This window comes from Panthera leo, chromosome A1, assembly GCF_018350215.1.
Source record: "Panthera leo isolate Ple1 chromosome A1, P.leo_Ple1_pat1.1, whole genome shotgun sequence".
NCBI lineage: Eukaryota > Metazoa > Chordata > Mammalia > Carnivora > Felidae > Panthera > Panthera leo.
This window is the reverse complement of record NC_056679.1, coordinates 129,091,243-129,110,481: the sequence shown is the minus strand read 5'-3', so window position 1 is coordinate 129,110,481 and position 19,239 is coordinate 129,091,243. Positions and strand designations below refer to the sequence as shown.

The 19,239-nt window shown below is 37.5% G+C and overlaps 1 protein-coding gene across 19 annotated transcripts in view; it reads right to left on the bottom strand.

The window, feature by feature from the left end:
* Positions 1-19,239, bottom strand: part of ZSWIM6 (zinc finger SWIM-type containing 6) — a 196,585-nt gene that overhangs the window by 76,545 nt on the left and 100,801 nt on the right. The window contains exon 1 of one of the 19 annotated variants that reach the window (XM_042939957.1): positions 6,126-6,274. The exons of the other annotated variants lie outside the window; for them this stretch is intronic. Within the exon in view, the coding sequence (XP_042795891.1) occupies positions 6,126-6,168 (43 nt within the window). The 5' untranslated portion in view covers positions 6,169-6,274. Of the gene's footprint in view, positions 1-6,125; positions 6,275-19,239 lie in introns of those variants that run through there. 19 annotated transcript variants of the gene reach the window in all.

The following is a 19,239-nucleotide window of genomic DNA, read 5'->3' as shown; positions in this document are numbered from 1 at the left end:
CCCCCAACTCCTTTAAAAATTCCAAACATTTTTCTTAGAAATATTTCTAAATGTTCTAAGTTCTACCCTGCCACCCTAATCAGCTGACTATTGGTGCTACCACGTGAGTGGGGCAACATTCTTTGTAACAGCCGACTGCAGGTGGCAGCATTTTTTCAGCGGGCTTTTTGTTACTTTTCTCCACTATCAGCTATCACAAGGACTCCTCTCCTATACTGCTAGCCTTTTCAAAGAAAATTATTTGCCCTCGGGTCAGCTGCACCTCTAATGTGACCAGCTTTGTGACAGCTATTAAATACTCTGAGGCTTATTTGTTTGGGGAGGGGGTCCCCCGCCCCTTACTTTTAGGTTGAGATGGTTGATGTCACTAAGGGGAATGGCTTTACTTTTAAATACAGGAAAATCTCTCTCACACGCACGCACGCACGCGCGCGCGCGCGACAGCTGGTATAAGTACTTTTTAAGACTGCAATACTGAGTCAGTTTGTAAGAATTCCATCAAGCCTCACTTCAGGATCGTGTACTCATGTATTTTGGCATCTCCAATTTGAGAAACCTTTGAAATTCCAACACACTCTAAGTTAGTTGGTCCTATATCATACCAGAGCACCCACAAGAGAACTAAGAATACTCCCTCAGCAATCCCTAGAGAGCTACATAAGCCATCCTTCCTCCACCCCTTATTCCCTCCTACCCAAGCTGATGTTACCTCTTAGGGAGTGTGTGACCTGAAACAAAATAATATTCCTAAGAATGGACTTTGCCTTTCTGGAGTTCTGACAAACCTTGATGACAAACTGAGTAGCAAATAAAAACTCTCTTTCTGGAATAGCTAACTGTTCTATATGACAGATCTAAGGACAAAGAAAGGGGCAGGCAATTCTATACCCTGTAGTAAAACACGGGCAATTAATTTTCAAAGAACTAAAACCAAAAAACTTACATAAACCTTTTCTTATAAAAGTATTTATTTGACTTTACAAAATACAATCTGTCAAAGATAGTTAATCCCGTAAGAGCAAACCTCCCAGGGCAAATTGTTTTATCATCACCATGTTTTTATCAGGGAGCCCCCCAAAAACGTTAGTATTCACATTCTCAACCTGCAGAAAGTGAAGAAAAACAAAGCACAAACCAAGACACAGTGCTGTATGGGCTTTAGTAATAGAGACACTTTGATTGGGACCAGACTCTGTCACTTAAATGCTGAGTGCTCTGGACATGTTATTTAACCTCTCTGAGTCTTGCTCTATTTGCAAAATGGGGCTAGAAATACCATCTAGGGTTGTTTTGGGAATTTAAATGAAATAACATATGCAAAGCACCTGGCACATAGTAAAAGTGCTCGTTAAATTTTATTTCCCTTTCCTTACCCTCCCAGCTGGAGAAACAGGAGAGGGGTGGTAGATACAATCCCTTCATCTATAACATTTTTTTTTTTAATCTATGCTACTGAAATCTGGTGGTGGTGGGGGGGGTGGTTCTCACTTGAGAGGTGGCTTGTAAAGTAAGCCTGGCCACTGAGAATGTTTGAGGTAAATGAGTTGGAGGACACTAAAGGGATCACTGCTGTTCGACAACAAAACCAAAACCCTTCAGGGTCCTTTGCTTATATACCAGCTTTCTTTCCCCTTTCCTATTAAGTTCTACCAACACATAAACAGTTAATTTTGTGATCGATGGTTACTTTGTACACAGAGAAACCAGAAAATTGGGAAGAGATTTTTTTAGCAGTCATACATATTTCTAAAATGTTAAAATGCAGTGATCCTCAAAACGTGGTCCAGGGTCCCTAAGACCCTTTCACAGGGTCTACAAGATCAAAATTGTTTTCATAATTCCATCTCGGCATTACTGACCTTTTAAACTCTCCCTCTCAAGTGTACACATTTAATTTTCCAGAAGCTACATGATGTGTGCTATCACAACAAAATGAAGATAGGGACAGGAAAATCCAGATCTCTTCCAATAAAGACAGACATTACAAAGATTTTCAAAAATGTAACACAATGCCACCTTTTCCACAAAAATATATTTTGGGGGGGGGCTAAAGTTTTTTCATAAAGGCATGCTATTTATGTTAATAACTTTATTACTGTTATTTAATAAATATATTATTTTTTCTCAGGTTTAATTTCAAACAGTAAATATCAATAGGCATAATCCTCATTAGCAAAGGACTCCTTAAGAATGAGATCAGAAAAACAAAAAACTGCTATTAGAATGTACGGCTAAGAAATGGAAAAGATAAATCTTCTTCACCAAATCATCTTTTAAATGGCATTATTTCCACTTGTATTTTATACTACATCAAATTTCTCACATATGAACACATATTCATAACCTCTACATCAATCTCACATTAACAAGGATTAATGAAAGTTTCTAGAAAGCAAACATTTACTCTGTCACTAACATTCTACAATGAACTTTCCTTGAAAACTGATTTTCCATATCTAAGGTTAGATTTCTGTTTCATTTTTAACGTTTTTGTTTGTTTGTTTTTTATTTTTTTTTAATTTTTGAGACAGAGAGAGAACAAAGCATGAATGGGGGAGGGTCAGAGAGAGGGAGACACAGAATCCAAAACAGGCTCCAGGCTCTGAGTTGTCAGCACAGAGCCCGACGCGGGGCTCGAACTCACGGACCGCGAGATCATGACCTGAGCCAAAGTCGGCCGCTTAACCGCCTGAGCCACCCAGGCGCCCCTCTGTTTCATTTTTAAAGGGGACAAGGAGACCTATGATACCAGACTGGGAAGACAACGGTTTTAAAATATACAAAGAATTTCTAAAGGGTGGCTACTTTGTACATATATATTTGCACATATACATGTGTATGTATGTATGTATGTATGTATGTATGTATGTATGTACCTATGTACATGCTCAGTTAACTGAAAAATCGTTACAAACTCAAAGCATTAGAAAATTTCTAAGCTAAAATAAACTGGGAGACATGAAATAAATACACACTAAAAACTACTTCTTTCAGGGTACATTCTTTTCAGAAAAATATGCACCCTGTGCATGAGGCGTTCAAGTAACATATTCTTTGTTGAAAAAGAATTTAACAGAAGCACTGGTGTAGCACTTACACAAATACATTTTTCACCCTTTTCCTAAATAAAAAGAACCCCTGGGGAAATTAAAGGCAGAAACCAAGGCAATGTAATGTTATGGCTGAAAGGGTGGTAAGGGTTATGAGAGGGTATTTTTGGATTTTTTAAGCTAAGACTAAAAATGCAAAAGTGTCAACATTTAATACTCTCATAACAAAGTATTCACGGGTTGACTAAACTCATTATATTGGCGAATTGCATAGTAACTAATATTTGATTATGTGCCCTTTGGTAAAACAGATGAGTTAATCACTGCCTCCAAAAGCCTAACTTTCACCTTTCCTAACTCTAATAAATACTGTATACAATCTAACATGCCATGTTGCAATTATCAATTTGAAAACAAAAAATTTTAATTCAAATCATGCACAATTTCTAGATCAGTAATACAGATGCGGTACAGAGCCCAAGATGGAGATACAGAACAACTCAAAAACCACCTTGTCTAAAATATGATATTCCTTCTTCAACTACATAATTTTCTCAAAGGGAAATCCTAAATTAAAGAGACTGCATCCTCTGAGCTGGCTAATTAAATTCTCTAGCCCTAATTTCTAATACTAAGCTTAAACAGCTTAGGAGACATTAGGAGATTTTGCCGGCAATCACTAATGAAGCAGTTTCAGTCTCTTAGAAAAATTATTTTTTAAAGGGAAAGCTTTATTTTTAAGTTCACCTTAAAAATGTCTGTCTGGGATGGAATCACTCCTACACTTCATTAATATCTGAGAGAAAGACAATGGCAAATTAATGCAAAGACCAGACTGTAAACCACAGCACACCATATAAACAACATAAAAATTTACGGAGCATGCACTGGATGGGCCCAACCAAGAGTTCCCAGCGGCATTCTGTTCAGTGTCAGGTTTATTTTCTAGTTAATGCATATTCTTGCACCATTTCATAAAAGGGTCTGTATGATCACAATACCTGTGTTAGATATGAATGGCATTAGTTATTTAAAATTATTTCTGAAGACACGTATCTACTAATTTAGCTATCTGCAATACACACTTAGAAGGAACATTAGTTTAAGGGGAATGCATTGGATTAAAAAAAAAAAAAAATCACATCATTCTGTCATCTGAAATCTTGAAGTACCTAAGGATTACCCACTATCACCATTACCATAATTTTCCAGATTTTCCAGAATGCGGTTCTGTTTTTTAACATGCATATGTGAGGGAAACAGCCATCAATGAACCTGAGAATTAGGGGGATGGTGGGGGAGGTAAACAAATTAACAGAATTTGATTTATTTGCACATCTGTAAAGCTGCAAGGTGCTTAGGAATTTAAATTATTTGCCCCAATCTTTTAAGTTCCACTTTCTTAAATGCCAACCTTTTCTAACAAGCAAAGGAGTTCTAGCCTTCCACCCTTCTTAAAGGCCAGATCAGCCAGGCTCCCTTGCTCCATCTGCATAGTCCTCAATACCCCTGCCATTGCACCCCTACAATTCGGTATTTTCTCCTCTTCCCCTCCCCTACTTAGTCTCTCACCTGGGTCCTCAACTTCTGAAGTACAGATTAAGTTTATTAGAGGCCTTTGGTGCCCAAACACCAACTCTTAGCACCTTTACACACCTTTGTCTTACTTCCCAGGGTCCAGGCCTAAATCAAGAGGGGACAGAAAATCCTTTTTATCTGTTTATTTCCTGTTGTTGCTTACAGCCAAACAACCTTCAGAAATGTTTGGCTGTTTGCTTTAGGAGCGGAAAGAAAGGGGAAACTCTAGACACTAATGCTGTTTACCAGAGCCAAGAGGTAAGGAGAAAAGTCTGCTCAGACCAAAGAGGGGAGATTGCAGGCTTCAGTGATCAAAACCCTCCAACCACACCCTGAAGTTCCAGACTGAGCCCTCAATCCCAACATGAGCCCACACATCTTGGCCCTCACCAATTCCTAATGCCTAAGGACTAGAATCTGATACACTTACATCTCACAACCATCCTGCAAAGTGGGTTATAATCATCCTCCCCTTTTTACAAACTGAGGTTCTCTCTGAGTAGCAGTGATAGAACACACTCTGGATTAGATAGGGCTCTGTAGGACTATTAGGAACATGGGTCTCTATATTCCAAATGATAAATTTGCACAAGTAAAATCTCTCCATGCCAACACATTAGTGGTTTAAAAGGATGAAGGGAGGCAAATTAATAGATATAGACAGTAAACAGTGTTAAGGTTTAGGACCTTTGGAGGCAGGGCACGGTCTTTCATCTCTGTAGCCCAAAGATCCAACACAGCTCCTGGAACAGGCCAGGCCCTTGTAACTGTCAAATGAAGGAAGTGATGGGGCTCTTCCAAGCAATGCATGACCTGTCCTGCAGAAGTCACAAATAGAAAAAATAAAAGCTTTGGTCTCAAGCCCAGGATACTATAAACTTGGGAGTCCACTCTCCCCTTACACTGAGTTAAGCGAGACACAGAGGTCTGTGACACCATCTAAGACAGCAGATATCTGCTGTATTTCCAACACAGAGGACTATCTTTAAGGAAACACTCAAGAAGCATTTGTTAGGTGAAAGAATGCACAAATCCTCTTAGGCTCTTGGTATGTGGAACATACAAAATGGTGCTTCTCAAACTGGAATGTGCATCAGAATCACCTGGCAAACTCATTATACAACAAGACGGCTGGACCCATTTCACCATCCCAAGTGATGCTGCTGCTGCTGGTGGTCCAGAGAACCAATAACCATGATGATTAGAATTAAAGCTTAAACAAGTCTTTTTTAGTCAAAAATATATTTAATGAACACAGTAAAGAGAACAGAAAAGAATATATAGCTTGTGATATAAAGAATGTAAACAATTTCTAGCTTACTATGTAAACTACATGCTCCTCATTCCAAGAAGACAGGTATGGAATATTTAAATGGTCTCAGCATTAGGAAAAAAAAATGAAAAAAATTCCATAATATTCATAATTTTTTAAGTAAAACCTTCATTCAAAATCATAATTAAAACATAAAAATTAGAAATCAATCAGAGAGTATTTACTTTTACAGAGAGATTGTTTCACAGTGTCCCATGGATTCATCATAATTGATGCTTCTTTGTGAATTCAAAACAATCCATCTGGGGGACCTGGGTGGCTCATTCCATTAAGTGTAGACTTCAGCTCAGGTCATGATCTCACAATTCATGGGTTCGAGCCCTGCGTCGGGCTGTATGCTGACAGCTCAGAGCCTGGAGCCTGCTTCAGATTCTGTGTCTTCCTCACTCTCTTCTCCTCCCCCACCGGTGTGCGCGTGCGCGCGCGCTCTCTCTCCCTCTCTCTCAAAAATAAATAAACCATTAATAAAACAAATTTTTAATGTAAAACAATCCAATTAATGAGAAAAAAACTGGCAACTATTTTAGTAACATATTTTTTGCCTACAGGAAAGTATACTCAATAAGAAAAAGTCAGAGGCAACAGAACGTACAGGAAAACAAAAGGTGAAGTAGGACTTCATAATTTCCTTCCAATTCCAACACATTTCTGTTAAACAATTTTAGACAAGCAATTTAGCCTTGATTTTCTTATTAAAAGGGATTAATAATACCTTACCTTCCAGGACTGCTCTAAGGGGTAGAACTGACAACGTACGTTAACCACCACAAGGATTCCTTTTATGGAATGCCTGCTATCATCAGCACTGTAATAGAAATGTAATGCTCTTGGAAGCTTGGCATTTCCAACAAGTGTAAAAAAACCCTAGCCCTTTGGCGAGTATACAAGCTGTTGGAAATGCCAAGCTTCCAAGAGCATGCTAGCATTTCCATTACAATAACGTGCAAAGGTTTGTTGTTACTGTACTAACTCTAATATACTCATATTTCCAAATTAATGGAACTGCTATAATTTTTTTCAAACTGTCCACATTTTACATAGGACATTCTTAAAATGTGATTTGATTCCAAACAGTAGAGAAAAGAAGAAAAATTAGAAGACGTATTAATTTTGTCTGAAAGTAACTTCTAGTTTCAGTGAGTAATTTTCCAATCCTATCTTTGAAGATCTCTCTTCTAAAATGTAAAACACCTTTTTTACTTCTAATGTTTGCCTTCTGTGTCACTGTATACAAAATTATTTTCACAGCTCAAGTCCATCTTGTCATTGAGCTAGAGACTAATTCAAAGTTGGATGCAACCGTAAGGCAACTTGCAATTCTTATTGTGAAAGAAAAAGTGACCACAGCTTTTCATTCCCGGTAATTTATGGCCTGACAAGCAGAGTGAAGTTAGAACTTATGCCCTCTTCAAAGAATCCTAAGAAACACTAGCCCTGCCAGAGCTGTAAGTATTATTATTTCCCTGTATGTAGAGATCCACCTGAGAAGAAAATCCTTTCTGCTCCATGTGTATGTCTTTAAGAACAGTGAGCAGATGCGTTTACACCTTGGCTAAGTGGTTTGTTTTTTTTCTTAAGTACATAGTGATAAAAGAGAAGCAAAGAGACGGACTGGTCACCCGTTCAAAATGTAAATGAAATTTATTAAGATATTCCCATTCCTATCTTGGCCCAGTGTAATTACAGATGATTTTCTTCCCTTGTTTTGGTTGGTGTGGAGGAAGTGTTTTTTCTAAAATTTCTACAGTGAAGACGAATTACTTAAGAGATTAAAAAAAAGTGCTCTCAGTAAAATTGCAAAGGTGCTTAAAGTCTTCCTGAGGAAAGAATCTGCCATATAAAGGATGCCCAAAACATGTTCTGGGTGCCTGATAATGACCACACACCAAGTGTAAACAGTGACAGTGATCATCAGTCAAGCTTTGCCCTACTACCTGGCCCAGCCTACTTTACCAACAGGACACTCCCAGGCTCTTGTTAACCCATGGATGCTCAGCCTCCCTCGTGGCTCAGCCACTTTCCAAAGAAGGAGATGGACTTCAGCACTCAAGGTAAACAAGGCAGAGAGACTGGGCTCCTGGTTCTAATTTCAGCCATTAGCTAATGTCAGCCCCATGGGCAAGTTGCTTCAAATCTATTTCTTGTTCTTTCTTCTTTTCTCGTGTATTAAATAAGGAAAATAGATGTTAGATGATGTCTAGAAAATTAGGAAGGTTGGCAGCAGTAATGGAGAGTATCCACGGCAAGATGAAGGATGGTAGCTGTCACGCTCACTCAACCCAAGACCTTTGACTTACCCTGGCTGCCACAAAGTTGAAGCAATGGTCCTCTCAAAGGACTTAGAAGTTATGGCTCAGGGAAGGAGCAACAAAAAGGATAAATACCACTATTGTTGCATCTATGTATATATGTCACTAGCGTGTGGGAGAATTTTTTAAAACTTCGAAATTCAATATAAAAGTAAACAATAACTACGTAATTTTTAACCATCTGCCTATAACTGATATTCTTAAGGCATAATAGCTTTTTGTGTTCTAGATCTAAAATCAAAATCTAATCTTAAAAATCTCAGATTGTATAAATACAGGTAAAGTTTATCTATGCAAAATGTATACAATATAGAATATAAAAACACGAAAGCCCATTAAAAATGAAATGAAACAAATGGATTAGATCATCTCGTCTGTCTTTACCACCAAAAGGGCAGTAGTATTCTTTCCCTTCCCATCCATTAATTAAGAACATGAGGGGCTATACCATTCAACGACACTTCCCTAATCCCCTAACTTGGTAACAGGCAATGTACAAGTCTCCAGAGAAGTATCCATGAATAACACATGGGCTCCAGTTCTGAGAAATCACTGGATTATTGGGCAATTTACACCTATGAAGTCAGATCAGGGTTGAATTCAGAAATACATAAGAAGAACAGACCGACATTTCCCACACTGTGTTATATATGTTAAAAGGTATCAAAGGGTAGGGGTTTGGGGAGGTGTTCCCTTATGTCAGAGAAATTTCTATTAAGTTGCATCCAGCACCACCCTTTTAGAGATTGAGAATGTAGCTCATTCAGAATAAGAGCTCTAAGAACTTAAACAGTACATGGAGTCCTACTGAACTTTATTTACTAGGACTTTAAAGAAGAATGGTAGTGGAGTGCCTGGGTGGCTCAGTTGGTTAAGCGTCCAACTTCAGCTCAAGTTATGATCTCGCAGTCTGTGAGTTCAAGCCCCACGTCAGGCTCTGTGCTGACAGAGCAGAGGCTGGAGTCTGCTTCAGATTCTGTGTCTCCCTCTCTCTGCCCCTTGCCCGCTCACACTCTTTCTCTCCCTCAAAAATAAATAAATATTTTTAAAAAATTAGAAATGCCACATTTCTTAAAGAAGAATGGTAGTACAAGGTCTAGAACAGCTATAGGAAAATTTAAAAATGTATTTAGTTCAAGATGAGCAATAGGGTTGCTTAAACTACAGGCTCAACTGAGAGTTTAGAATCATAAATCAGAACGAGCCAATTGACAGGCTTTTGTTACTTTTTCTCCAGGAGTTTAAGCCAACTCAGACATGAGTGGCTTAAAGGTTGGAGAAGCCTCATCACCAATGTTCCCCTTCTACTTTAAAGAACCAATCATTTATGGGGAAAAGTAAGCCTATTGTTGAAAGCCAGTCTTCTTACAACACAATACAAAAGAAAGCACACCAATGTTGTTATGTACACAATTACACTTAAAAGTTCATCTGGCATCTCTCAACTAGAAATACCTATTCATATTCAATTAACCAGAATACTAAACACTGTCAACCCAAAATGGTTAAGAAAAGTGTTTATGATATTTTACCTCCAAATCCTAAAAACCTGAGTGGCAAAGCTCAAACATCTGTTTGAGGGAGGACCTGAAAGAGTCTTAACATGCAAATTCTGTATTAGAGTTTATTCCATAATACAAAGGAACAGTACATGGTGTCCTATGAAGGAAGGACTGTTAAGATGCTGATGGCACTCAGAAGTATGTAGAACAGTGCCTGCACAGGACATGTACTCAGTATTTGAGTGAACAAATGAATGAATGAAAAAGTAAAAATTTTTTTTGTAGAGCGATTAAATAAAATCTGAATGCTCTATACCAAATTGCTCTAGTGTAAGAAGCTGCAAGATAGCAAAGTCTGAAAACAAATGATTGCATGTGCCTCACACAGGAAACATATGTGAAGTAGTTAGAATTAAACTCTTACTATAGATAATTACCCTGTTTATGCATGACTTTTTCAAGATCTTGCAAAAGTGCCACTAATAATAAATACACACTATTTTAAATAACAACTTGGTTGTATTTATTGCTTCTGAAAACAAAGTTTTTATAAGGTAAACGAACAGAGATATTCCATTTTAGACTGGAGAACATTTCTTTTTTTTTTTTTTTTTTTTTTTCAACGTTTTTTATTTATTTTTGGGACAGAGAGAGACAGAGCATGAACGGGGGAGGGGCAGAGAGAGAGGGAGACACAGAATCGGAAACAGGCTCCAGGCTCCGAGCCATCAGCCCAGAGCCTGACGCGGGGCTCGAACTCACGGACCGCGAAATCGTGACCTGGCTGAAGTCGGACGCTTAACCGACTGCGCCAACCAGGCGCCCCTGGAGAACATTTCTATTGGACAGGGTATTGGTTAACATTCTAGAAAGAATCAGAAAAGTACAGGTACTGGCCAGGAGCTCTAACCACAATTTTCTTTTCAACATCAAGTAACTGTTAACTGAAACTTTATGAATAATAATCCAAACTTCAGGATTAAAAATAGTAAGAATTTTAAATAGGTAACAGAACTCCTGCACCAAATTTTTGAATACCATTCATTCTAAACAGAAAATATAAATGCAAATGGCTTCAAATCTTAAAGAGTACTAATTAAGTAGCAATTATGTATACAGTGGATTAATGTGGTTCAGAATCAAAATAATGTGTCTAAGGATTGTCAGTATAATGGAATAAGAAGTGACCTGGGAAAGCGACTGGAGTTTTAATCCCAGCTCTGCTACTAATTAGCTATTTGACCTTCAGTCACTGGCCTCATTTTCATATCTGCAAAAAGAGGCTGAAGGACTAGATCAATGGTCCCTAGCTGTCTTTTTTGGGGGGAGGGGGGACAGGGAGCAGTTACTGATCCTCTGAGAATCTGAAAAAGGGCAATGTATGTTTCCCCCAAATATGCACAAAACTATGCAGAGTATTTCAGAGTTCAAGATCTGTTATCTTCATTTATTTAGTTTAAGGGCATCCTTGTAGATCTCCCCACAGACCCTCAAATTCTAAACTTTAGTTTCTGAGTGAAAAACAACCAAAACATATATACTCAGATTCAAAATAACTAATGAAAATCCAGACTTGTGCCTCAAGTTACTTTTTTCTTTGGTTTACAATGGACTTACAAGGACTTTTTTAAAGAATTTAGACATTTAGAAGCAACTGGAACACCTATGCAAGTATCCATATACCTGGAGGCAACCAACTTACCCAGGCTCAAGAGGCTATTTTGTCCATTCATGAGAATATGGGACTTCAAATTTAAATATAGCCCACGTAATACACAGCATGAAATGATGAAACAAGAATAAATCTACAACAGATTCTTAACGGGAGTTAAAGGGGAAAAATAATGAGGAATAACACACATCATGTATATGATCCAAGGCATCATAAAACTCAAATGACATATAGATTAAATGCAGACAAAAATACAGTACTTCAACAGCTAAGAGACCAAAGACATGTGGTCTAGTTGTTTAATCGAACAGAATTAATATTTTTTATAAAAAGCTACTTTAATTGCCTAAAATACAAATATATTGGATATATATTGTCAAAGAAAGCTCCACAATGTAAAACAAAAACAAAACACCTGAGGAATGAACTACGTGGTAGTTTTCAAATTCCGAGTAAAAGGCAAATGGCCCTACATTTGTAAATCAAATACATTAGCTAAACAAATGTTTCATCATAATTCAAATTAATTTCTCTGGTAGAGTATGAATTCTGCTATTTAAGGTTGAAATAAAATTTGCCCCTTTTGTGTAAAAAGGTAGTCAGAAACGTCTCATGCCCAACAGAAATCTATGTCCCTGCTTCAGAAACCTACAAATAAATGTTAGGACCACAAAATATGGAAGAAGTAAAGACATGATAAATGATAAATGAGAGCCACAGCAGTATCTTTTACTAGTCTACCTGGTCCTTCTCCTCTTTCATTTCTCTCCCTCTCCTAACATTCGTTCTTTCAAATTCTTTACACACTTTCAACCTTTGCTAAACACATGTGTACCTTGCTTCATTCCCTTATTCCTCCCTCCATTTTGAAAAGGCTAAGAGAATCTTCTCTGGGGCAGGGATACTCCGCAACTCCAAACTCCACCTGGACCATTTATAAACTAATTGGGGATTGTCTGCAGTTACCCTGAGCCTAAAGTAGTTTTTTTCCCTTTGGAAACAGCTCTACAAGACTACAAGGAGCACAAATCTAAGTTGACTTTTTCTTTTTTTTTACACACATATCAAATTTCAGCATTTTATTAAATAAGAAAATGAAAAATCTAGGCAGGCCAGAGAAACATTAGGCTTAATATTTTAGAAGTTCCAAAACACTGAAGAATCCTAATTCATTCTCTTTGATGATTCTTCCTCAAACAAATGTTGGGGGTTTTCCCCCTAAATAAATATGTAAGAATTATATTTACACATTATTTTTGAGAATGCCTCTGATACATTAAACCCTACTGAGAAGCTGAATTCTCCTAATATAAAAATGACAGCCATACCTAATGACATACTGTTATGTTTAAAGGAGAAAATCAGAAATGAAAAGTTGATACCTTAAGAGAAGATGAAACTAGCATAATCAGATTAAACAAGAATCCAATTTTCATGATCATCACCTCACTAAAACAGCAGTTCTGTATGCTCCAAAACTCTGGCTCTTAATTCTTCAGAACCAAAGGTTCAGCTGGAAAAACCAAGGATTTTCATTTTTATCAGGTTGATGAAAATCTATCAAAAATTTATCAATACTTCAGAACTTCCTTAACAGCATCCAAAAAATCTAATTTAACACTTGCTTGACAATTCAAGGTCATCATTAGAACAACATTCACTACACTATGTCTTCCCAGTAATGCCCTCAAGGCCTCACTCAGCCCGGTTACTAGCCCTTTAGCTGAAGACTTGAAGAGCTAAAAGGTACTGCCCTGCTGGCTGAGAGCCTGGTCTGTTTCTTTTTCTCTCTCCTCCCTTGCCCCTTCTCATGCTGACATTTTACTTAATACTTACATCCCCTATCCTTCTTCTAAAATGCTGGTTTACATCCTCTAGGAGTTTGGAAACGAGATAACCATCGCCTGTAGACCTGTGTATAAATAAGAGTAAATGACGTCTGAATACAGGCCTGAGGTTTTCTTTTGTGAGTTAAGTGCTTAAGCTGCAGTCTGGGGATATTGGTGGATTTAGACTGGTAGCTTCAAAAGCCCACCATTTGTCCTTGTTTGTTCTCAATTATATCCCAGATAGAAAATAACAGAGAAACTGAATACATTACTTTTCAAGTTTTCCATAAAAGTGCCATGAGCTCAAAAAGGTAAATTCTAAAGATATTTTTCATTCATTACTAAAAATATGTGGTATAATGTCTGATTGCTTTAATCACTACTGCCAATAGTAATAAGAGTTAACTCTTCTACCTGTCACCATATAAATCTCACTTTTCTCTCAGGAAAAAAAAATGATTTTTAAGATAAATATACATTAAGTCTACCATAAGAAAGCTCTATGATTTTTAAGACAAACACCTTTGTTTTAAGAAAACGAGGCACACCCAGATCTTGGTTTCTAAATATGATTCTCCAACAAAAGGAACCAAAACTTCTTGGGAAAACAGCTTATTCTACATCTGAGATGAAGAAAATATGAATAGTGTCAGAAATGAAATGCTTAAAAAAAATTTGAGGGAACTGTCACATCCTGAAAGAGTCCACTTAGCCAGGCTGTGACTATTTGAGCAACAAAATAAAATAACTTCAGTATTACATAACTCAAAAAGTAAGTATACTGATAAAAATTACTGAATTAATTTAATTAATTAATTAAAGGACACACATCTTCCTTCTAGAAGAAGTCCAACTAATAATGTTGAAAGACTGAAAGAAATAAAAACCATCATTAGAAAACCCAGTAATATCTGGTGCAAGATACACTGACAATAGTAAAATTAGTGGGGAAAGCGTTAAAAAGAAACAAAATATTTGGATAGCCTCAAAGTAGCTCCCCTCCAGACAGGTAACTGTGGTGGTTTTAGCACCTATCCACAAAATCTTTGATACTCCTCCCTCCAGGCAGTGAAGCTTAACTCTCTTCCACTTGAATGTGACCTGGACTTTATGTGACTCCTTTCTAATGAAAAGCAAAAACAAAACGAAACAAAACAAAAAACTGTGGCTTTTTAGAGTGGACAAACTAGTCAGATATCACCTTCAGCAAGTGACAAAGGTCGGCATAAGCAATAGTAAGTCACATTGTTCAGGGGGATATCAACGTATCCCCCCCAACTCCTCACATTGTTCAGGGGGATATCCGAAGTGATGCAATGAGAAGTGTATAACACTATTATTTCTCTGCTATCCTTTTAAAAAATGCACAACCTCTATCTCATCATGAGAAAAGCTTCAGACAACACAAATTGAGGGATATTCTACAAAACTACCTGCCCAGTACTCTTCAAAAGATAAGGAAAGACCAATGAACTGTCAAAGATTAGGGGAGATGAAGGAAACACGATGACTAAAAGCATTATGGTAACCTGGAATGGATACTCAAAAAGGAAAAAGACATTAGTAGAAATGCTGGAAAAATCTGAATGAAGTCTGTACTTTAATAGTACTGTACCAATGTTAATTTCTTAGTTCTGATTAACATAGCAGGGTTATATATTAACTTTAAGGAAGACTGGGTAAGTGGCAAATGGGAACTCTGCTATCTTTACAATTTTCTGTAAATCTCAACTTATTTCAAAAAAAACAAAAAAACCTTGGTATGGTTACTGAGACCCTGGCAAACAGGTCACAAATATCTAAACCACAAAGATCCTTTGGGCCACTTTAATATAGAGATTCTTAGTATTTCAATTTAAAGATTAAGAGGATTGTCATGCCAAGAGAAAGGGTAGGAAGGAAGACTCTGAAGAAATACGAGCCCATTTGTAAGTCAGAGTCACGAAATAATGTTCAAAGCAGCTTTGTTATAAAACTGGCCACCCACATATCCATCAGCAACAGACTAAGTTGTGACATACTCCTATAGTATAATACAATACAGCTGTGAAAAATGAATGGACTACAGTTTCAGGTGTAGGTATACAACATACCGATTCGGTGTTTGTAGGTACTACAAGTAAGTACTACATATAAATACTGTGGTACTTACCACAGTAAGTCCACTTAACATCTTAACCATACATAGTTACAAATTCCTTTTTCTTGGGAAGAGAACTCTTCAGTTCTGTCCTACCAACTCTCAAATATGCAATTCAGAATTATTAGCCAGTCAACATGCTACACACTACATTGGCTCAGGTCATGATCTCATGGTTCATGAGTTCAAGCCTCACATCAGGCTCCACACTGACAGGGCCTGCTTGGGATTCTCTCTCTCTCCCCTTCTCTCTCTCCTCTTCCCTAACTCGTGACAATGCGCGCACTCTCTCTCTCCCCCTCAATGAGTAAGTAAACTTTAAAATATCTTCAGATTTTGAAGTATTTTATGCATCAATTTTCCAAAAGCCACAAGTTATTCATAAAATGCTCACAAAATTAAATATTAGGATATTTTTGTAGATTCCTAGAGTGAATGCCACAAGTTAGCTATCACACCTGGGCATAAAATACAGCATTAAAAAAATCAAGATAAACGTACTTCCTTTAACTTTTTAATTATTTCCACAGCCAATTATAATAAAAACAGTAGGCTTATGCTAAATTTATAACACTAAAGTGGCCCTAGGCTCAATACCCACGCCTAAATATAGTATTTCCCAAAGAGGGGATTGGCCAAAATCTATCATTATGACAAGACTGAGCTATAAGATACCAAAAGTATAATCAAAAAGTGCTAACTCTGGTCAATATTAAACTATTTTTTTAAATGTAAGTTAGTTCGGTCTAAATTTACTAAATCCCTTACTCGGTGAGAAATACTTGATTCCACATGAAAATAATTATTTACTTAATTATGCTTTAAGGTCAAGTTCTGAGTTCAAAAGAAAAAAAACCTCCTAAACACCCAGAGGGTACAATTTTAGCAGATGTACTGCTGTAGTGAGCACACACCCAGGGAGTACAAAAGTAACCAAAGCTTAAAAACCACATTTCCTTTCATAGGGGAATTTTATTGCATTGTGAGATTTTGCTTTTGAAAAACTATAAAATTGAGAAATTAAGGTCACTAGAGAAATAAGAAAATAACAAACTTATAGAAGGTTTTACTACTTCCTACAAGTCTCTTGAAATATGAACAAACTTTAAATAATGTATTTAATAGGGTTATAATTTAAGGCACAATTAAGAGTTAAATATATATATATATATATATATATATATATATATATATATAGTTAGTTAGTTAGTTAGTTAGTCGGTCTATCAATCTAAATTGCTCTAACATTTGTACCCTGACTTCCTGAATCCAACTAAAACATTCCTGCCGTGATGCCAGCTTCCTAGTCAGGCTTTCTGAAAAGACTAAGGAATCTCAAGTTTCCCCAGCTGAACAGGAGCCAAAATGCAAACCACTGCCTCTTCTGTGCAGTTGTAAGCAGTTAACACTCAGAATAAATCACTCCTAAATCAAAGCAGTTTTTACTGATCACAATGACAACAACCCAGCCCGTCAGTCTTCAGGAGTCCAGACACACTTTTAAGGTAAGAGAAGCTTCAAACTACAGTCTTCTGGAACACACAGACTTCTTGGAACCACATTATCTTTAAATAAATAAGCCTCAATCGAATGAAGTAAAATTACAGATAGCTCTAAGAAATATACTTGATTACTTAAGTGTTCCCAAAATGACCAATGGCAAATGTTCCTGGGGTTCCTTCTCTCTGCCCTCATTTATTTCTTCTCCCTTGAGTGCTGGCTTATCCCTGTCCAAAGCTTCACCTTCATGAATCATTTTTCCCAGTTCAGGAGGTAAAGGTACCATTTGCTTTCTATACTATTCACTACTCTGGAGTCCTGTAAATATTTAGTAACAATGATAATAATTAACTGATTATGTCAAGCATTCATAGTTCACAGAAGTATAACCAGGAAGTGATAAAAATCTCCAACAGTAGCCTGTAAGTGACAGAGGGTTTTATTAACCCACTTTAGGGAAAATGTGTTAAAGGTGGCAATTCAGTAGAAGGCATACTTTATATAGCGGCACCCTTTATTTGAGACACCAATTACTTATTTTTTTAATAAATCATCCAAATGAGAAATAATCTCAAGTGAGAGTACTTACATATGTCTGGAAAGGCATCCCCATTTGTTCCCACTCCTTTCCCTTCTTGGCAGAATGCGAAGGCTGATCAAATCATCTACAGCCATCCATTTCCACTGCCTTCAGCAATACCCATTTCATAGATGGAGCAGAGAAGATTTTGAACAAATCACCATTCTTCCTGCCACCTGATACTACCAAATTATTGGAAGGGGAAAAGTAAGTGGAAAAGATAATCCAAGAAGAGCAGCAGAAAGAAAGGAGACCAAAAAGAAGCTGAGGATGTCAGAAGACAAGAGGCTTACGGGTTGCTACTAGGTTCAGAGCTTCTAAGAAGCAGCAGTGGTCTATCAGTTTGGAAATGTTTCTGAAAAGGAGGATGTTCTTTCACCCCACTTACGTAGTTAGCAGAGTCAGTCCAAACTGTTCAGCACCCCAGCCCATCTCTGCCTTTCTGGTTAAGCTGGCAGTGAGGTACGTGAGAATTCAAACTTCCAGTCAAGCCTCCTTTTTAGTTACTGCCTGCATCACACCTAGAGGTCAATCAGGGGACAGGTGTTTCACTGAGACTGCCCTCCCATCTGCTTCACATCTGTTCCTGTCCTAAAATAGCTATACTTACAAGCAGAGAGGCAAGGAGTATGAATGGGATTGAGCGGGTCCCCACGACGCTTTGTACATTCAGCATCACTACTCATCCCAACTCTGCTGGGAATGTGACTCTTGGAACTATGACAACAAAATCCCGGTATAAAATACTACTAGTGCCACTATTGCTACTGCTACTACCACCACCACTGCCACCACTACTTAACACCTTTTGAGAAGCAGACTGGGATAATTTAGCCAGAGGAGAGTCGTGAGATAGTATATACGGCCTTATTCAAACCTAGGCTATTAAAAACAATCAAATAAAAAAGTATTAAAACTCTGGAAATGCAAGAAAGTAAACGAGAAAATAATAACAATTCCTTAAAAAGTTGTGTAACCCTAACCAGGAATACTTTGTGACATGCCTGTTAGTAATATTAAACACTGAAGAAAAGTCCATGCTAAATACCGGGCCTGCAACTCAAACAAAAAGAGTTTTCTCTTATAAAACTCATTTTGGGTGACTCAGAATGGGAAACCAATGTGACTGAAAATAAACAGTGGTACATCCTACGAGTATAGGTGCTATCCTCAATTACTGTTCTACTGTATTATGAGCACAAACCTAGGATTATAGAGAACACTTACCAGGAATCACCATTCTTAAATGTAAGTGCCAAAAAGAAATCTTACAGAATGGTGGCAGGGATTCAAAGGGGGAAAAGACGCTTCTGGTTACAAGGACAGCCAGGGTGACAGTTTTACCATTTTGTGAGGTTTCCTAGCATATTCCCTTTGTAAATGGCATTTCAAGGACCACAATGTCAAAACATCCCGTATTCACCTAATACTCTCTACTCCCACCGGCACCATGATTTTCTCAGAATACTTCAATGTCAGAGAGAACACCCTAGTCAAGGTTAGTCTAGTCTCATTCAACTTTCACTGCCAGCTACTCTTATTTCTAAAATATGCTCATTTGGACTTCCACATGACAAATAAATCTTCTCACCATGCTCCCATATACTTCCTGGTTCAATGTTTTTACTTTATTGTCTCTAAATGTATCAGATAAGGCCTGTATGCCTTTCTGAGGTTGCAAACTCCTTGAACAGTTCCTTTCAGACTGCCCACCAGCGGCTCTAGCATCTCTCTTCCACCAGCTAA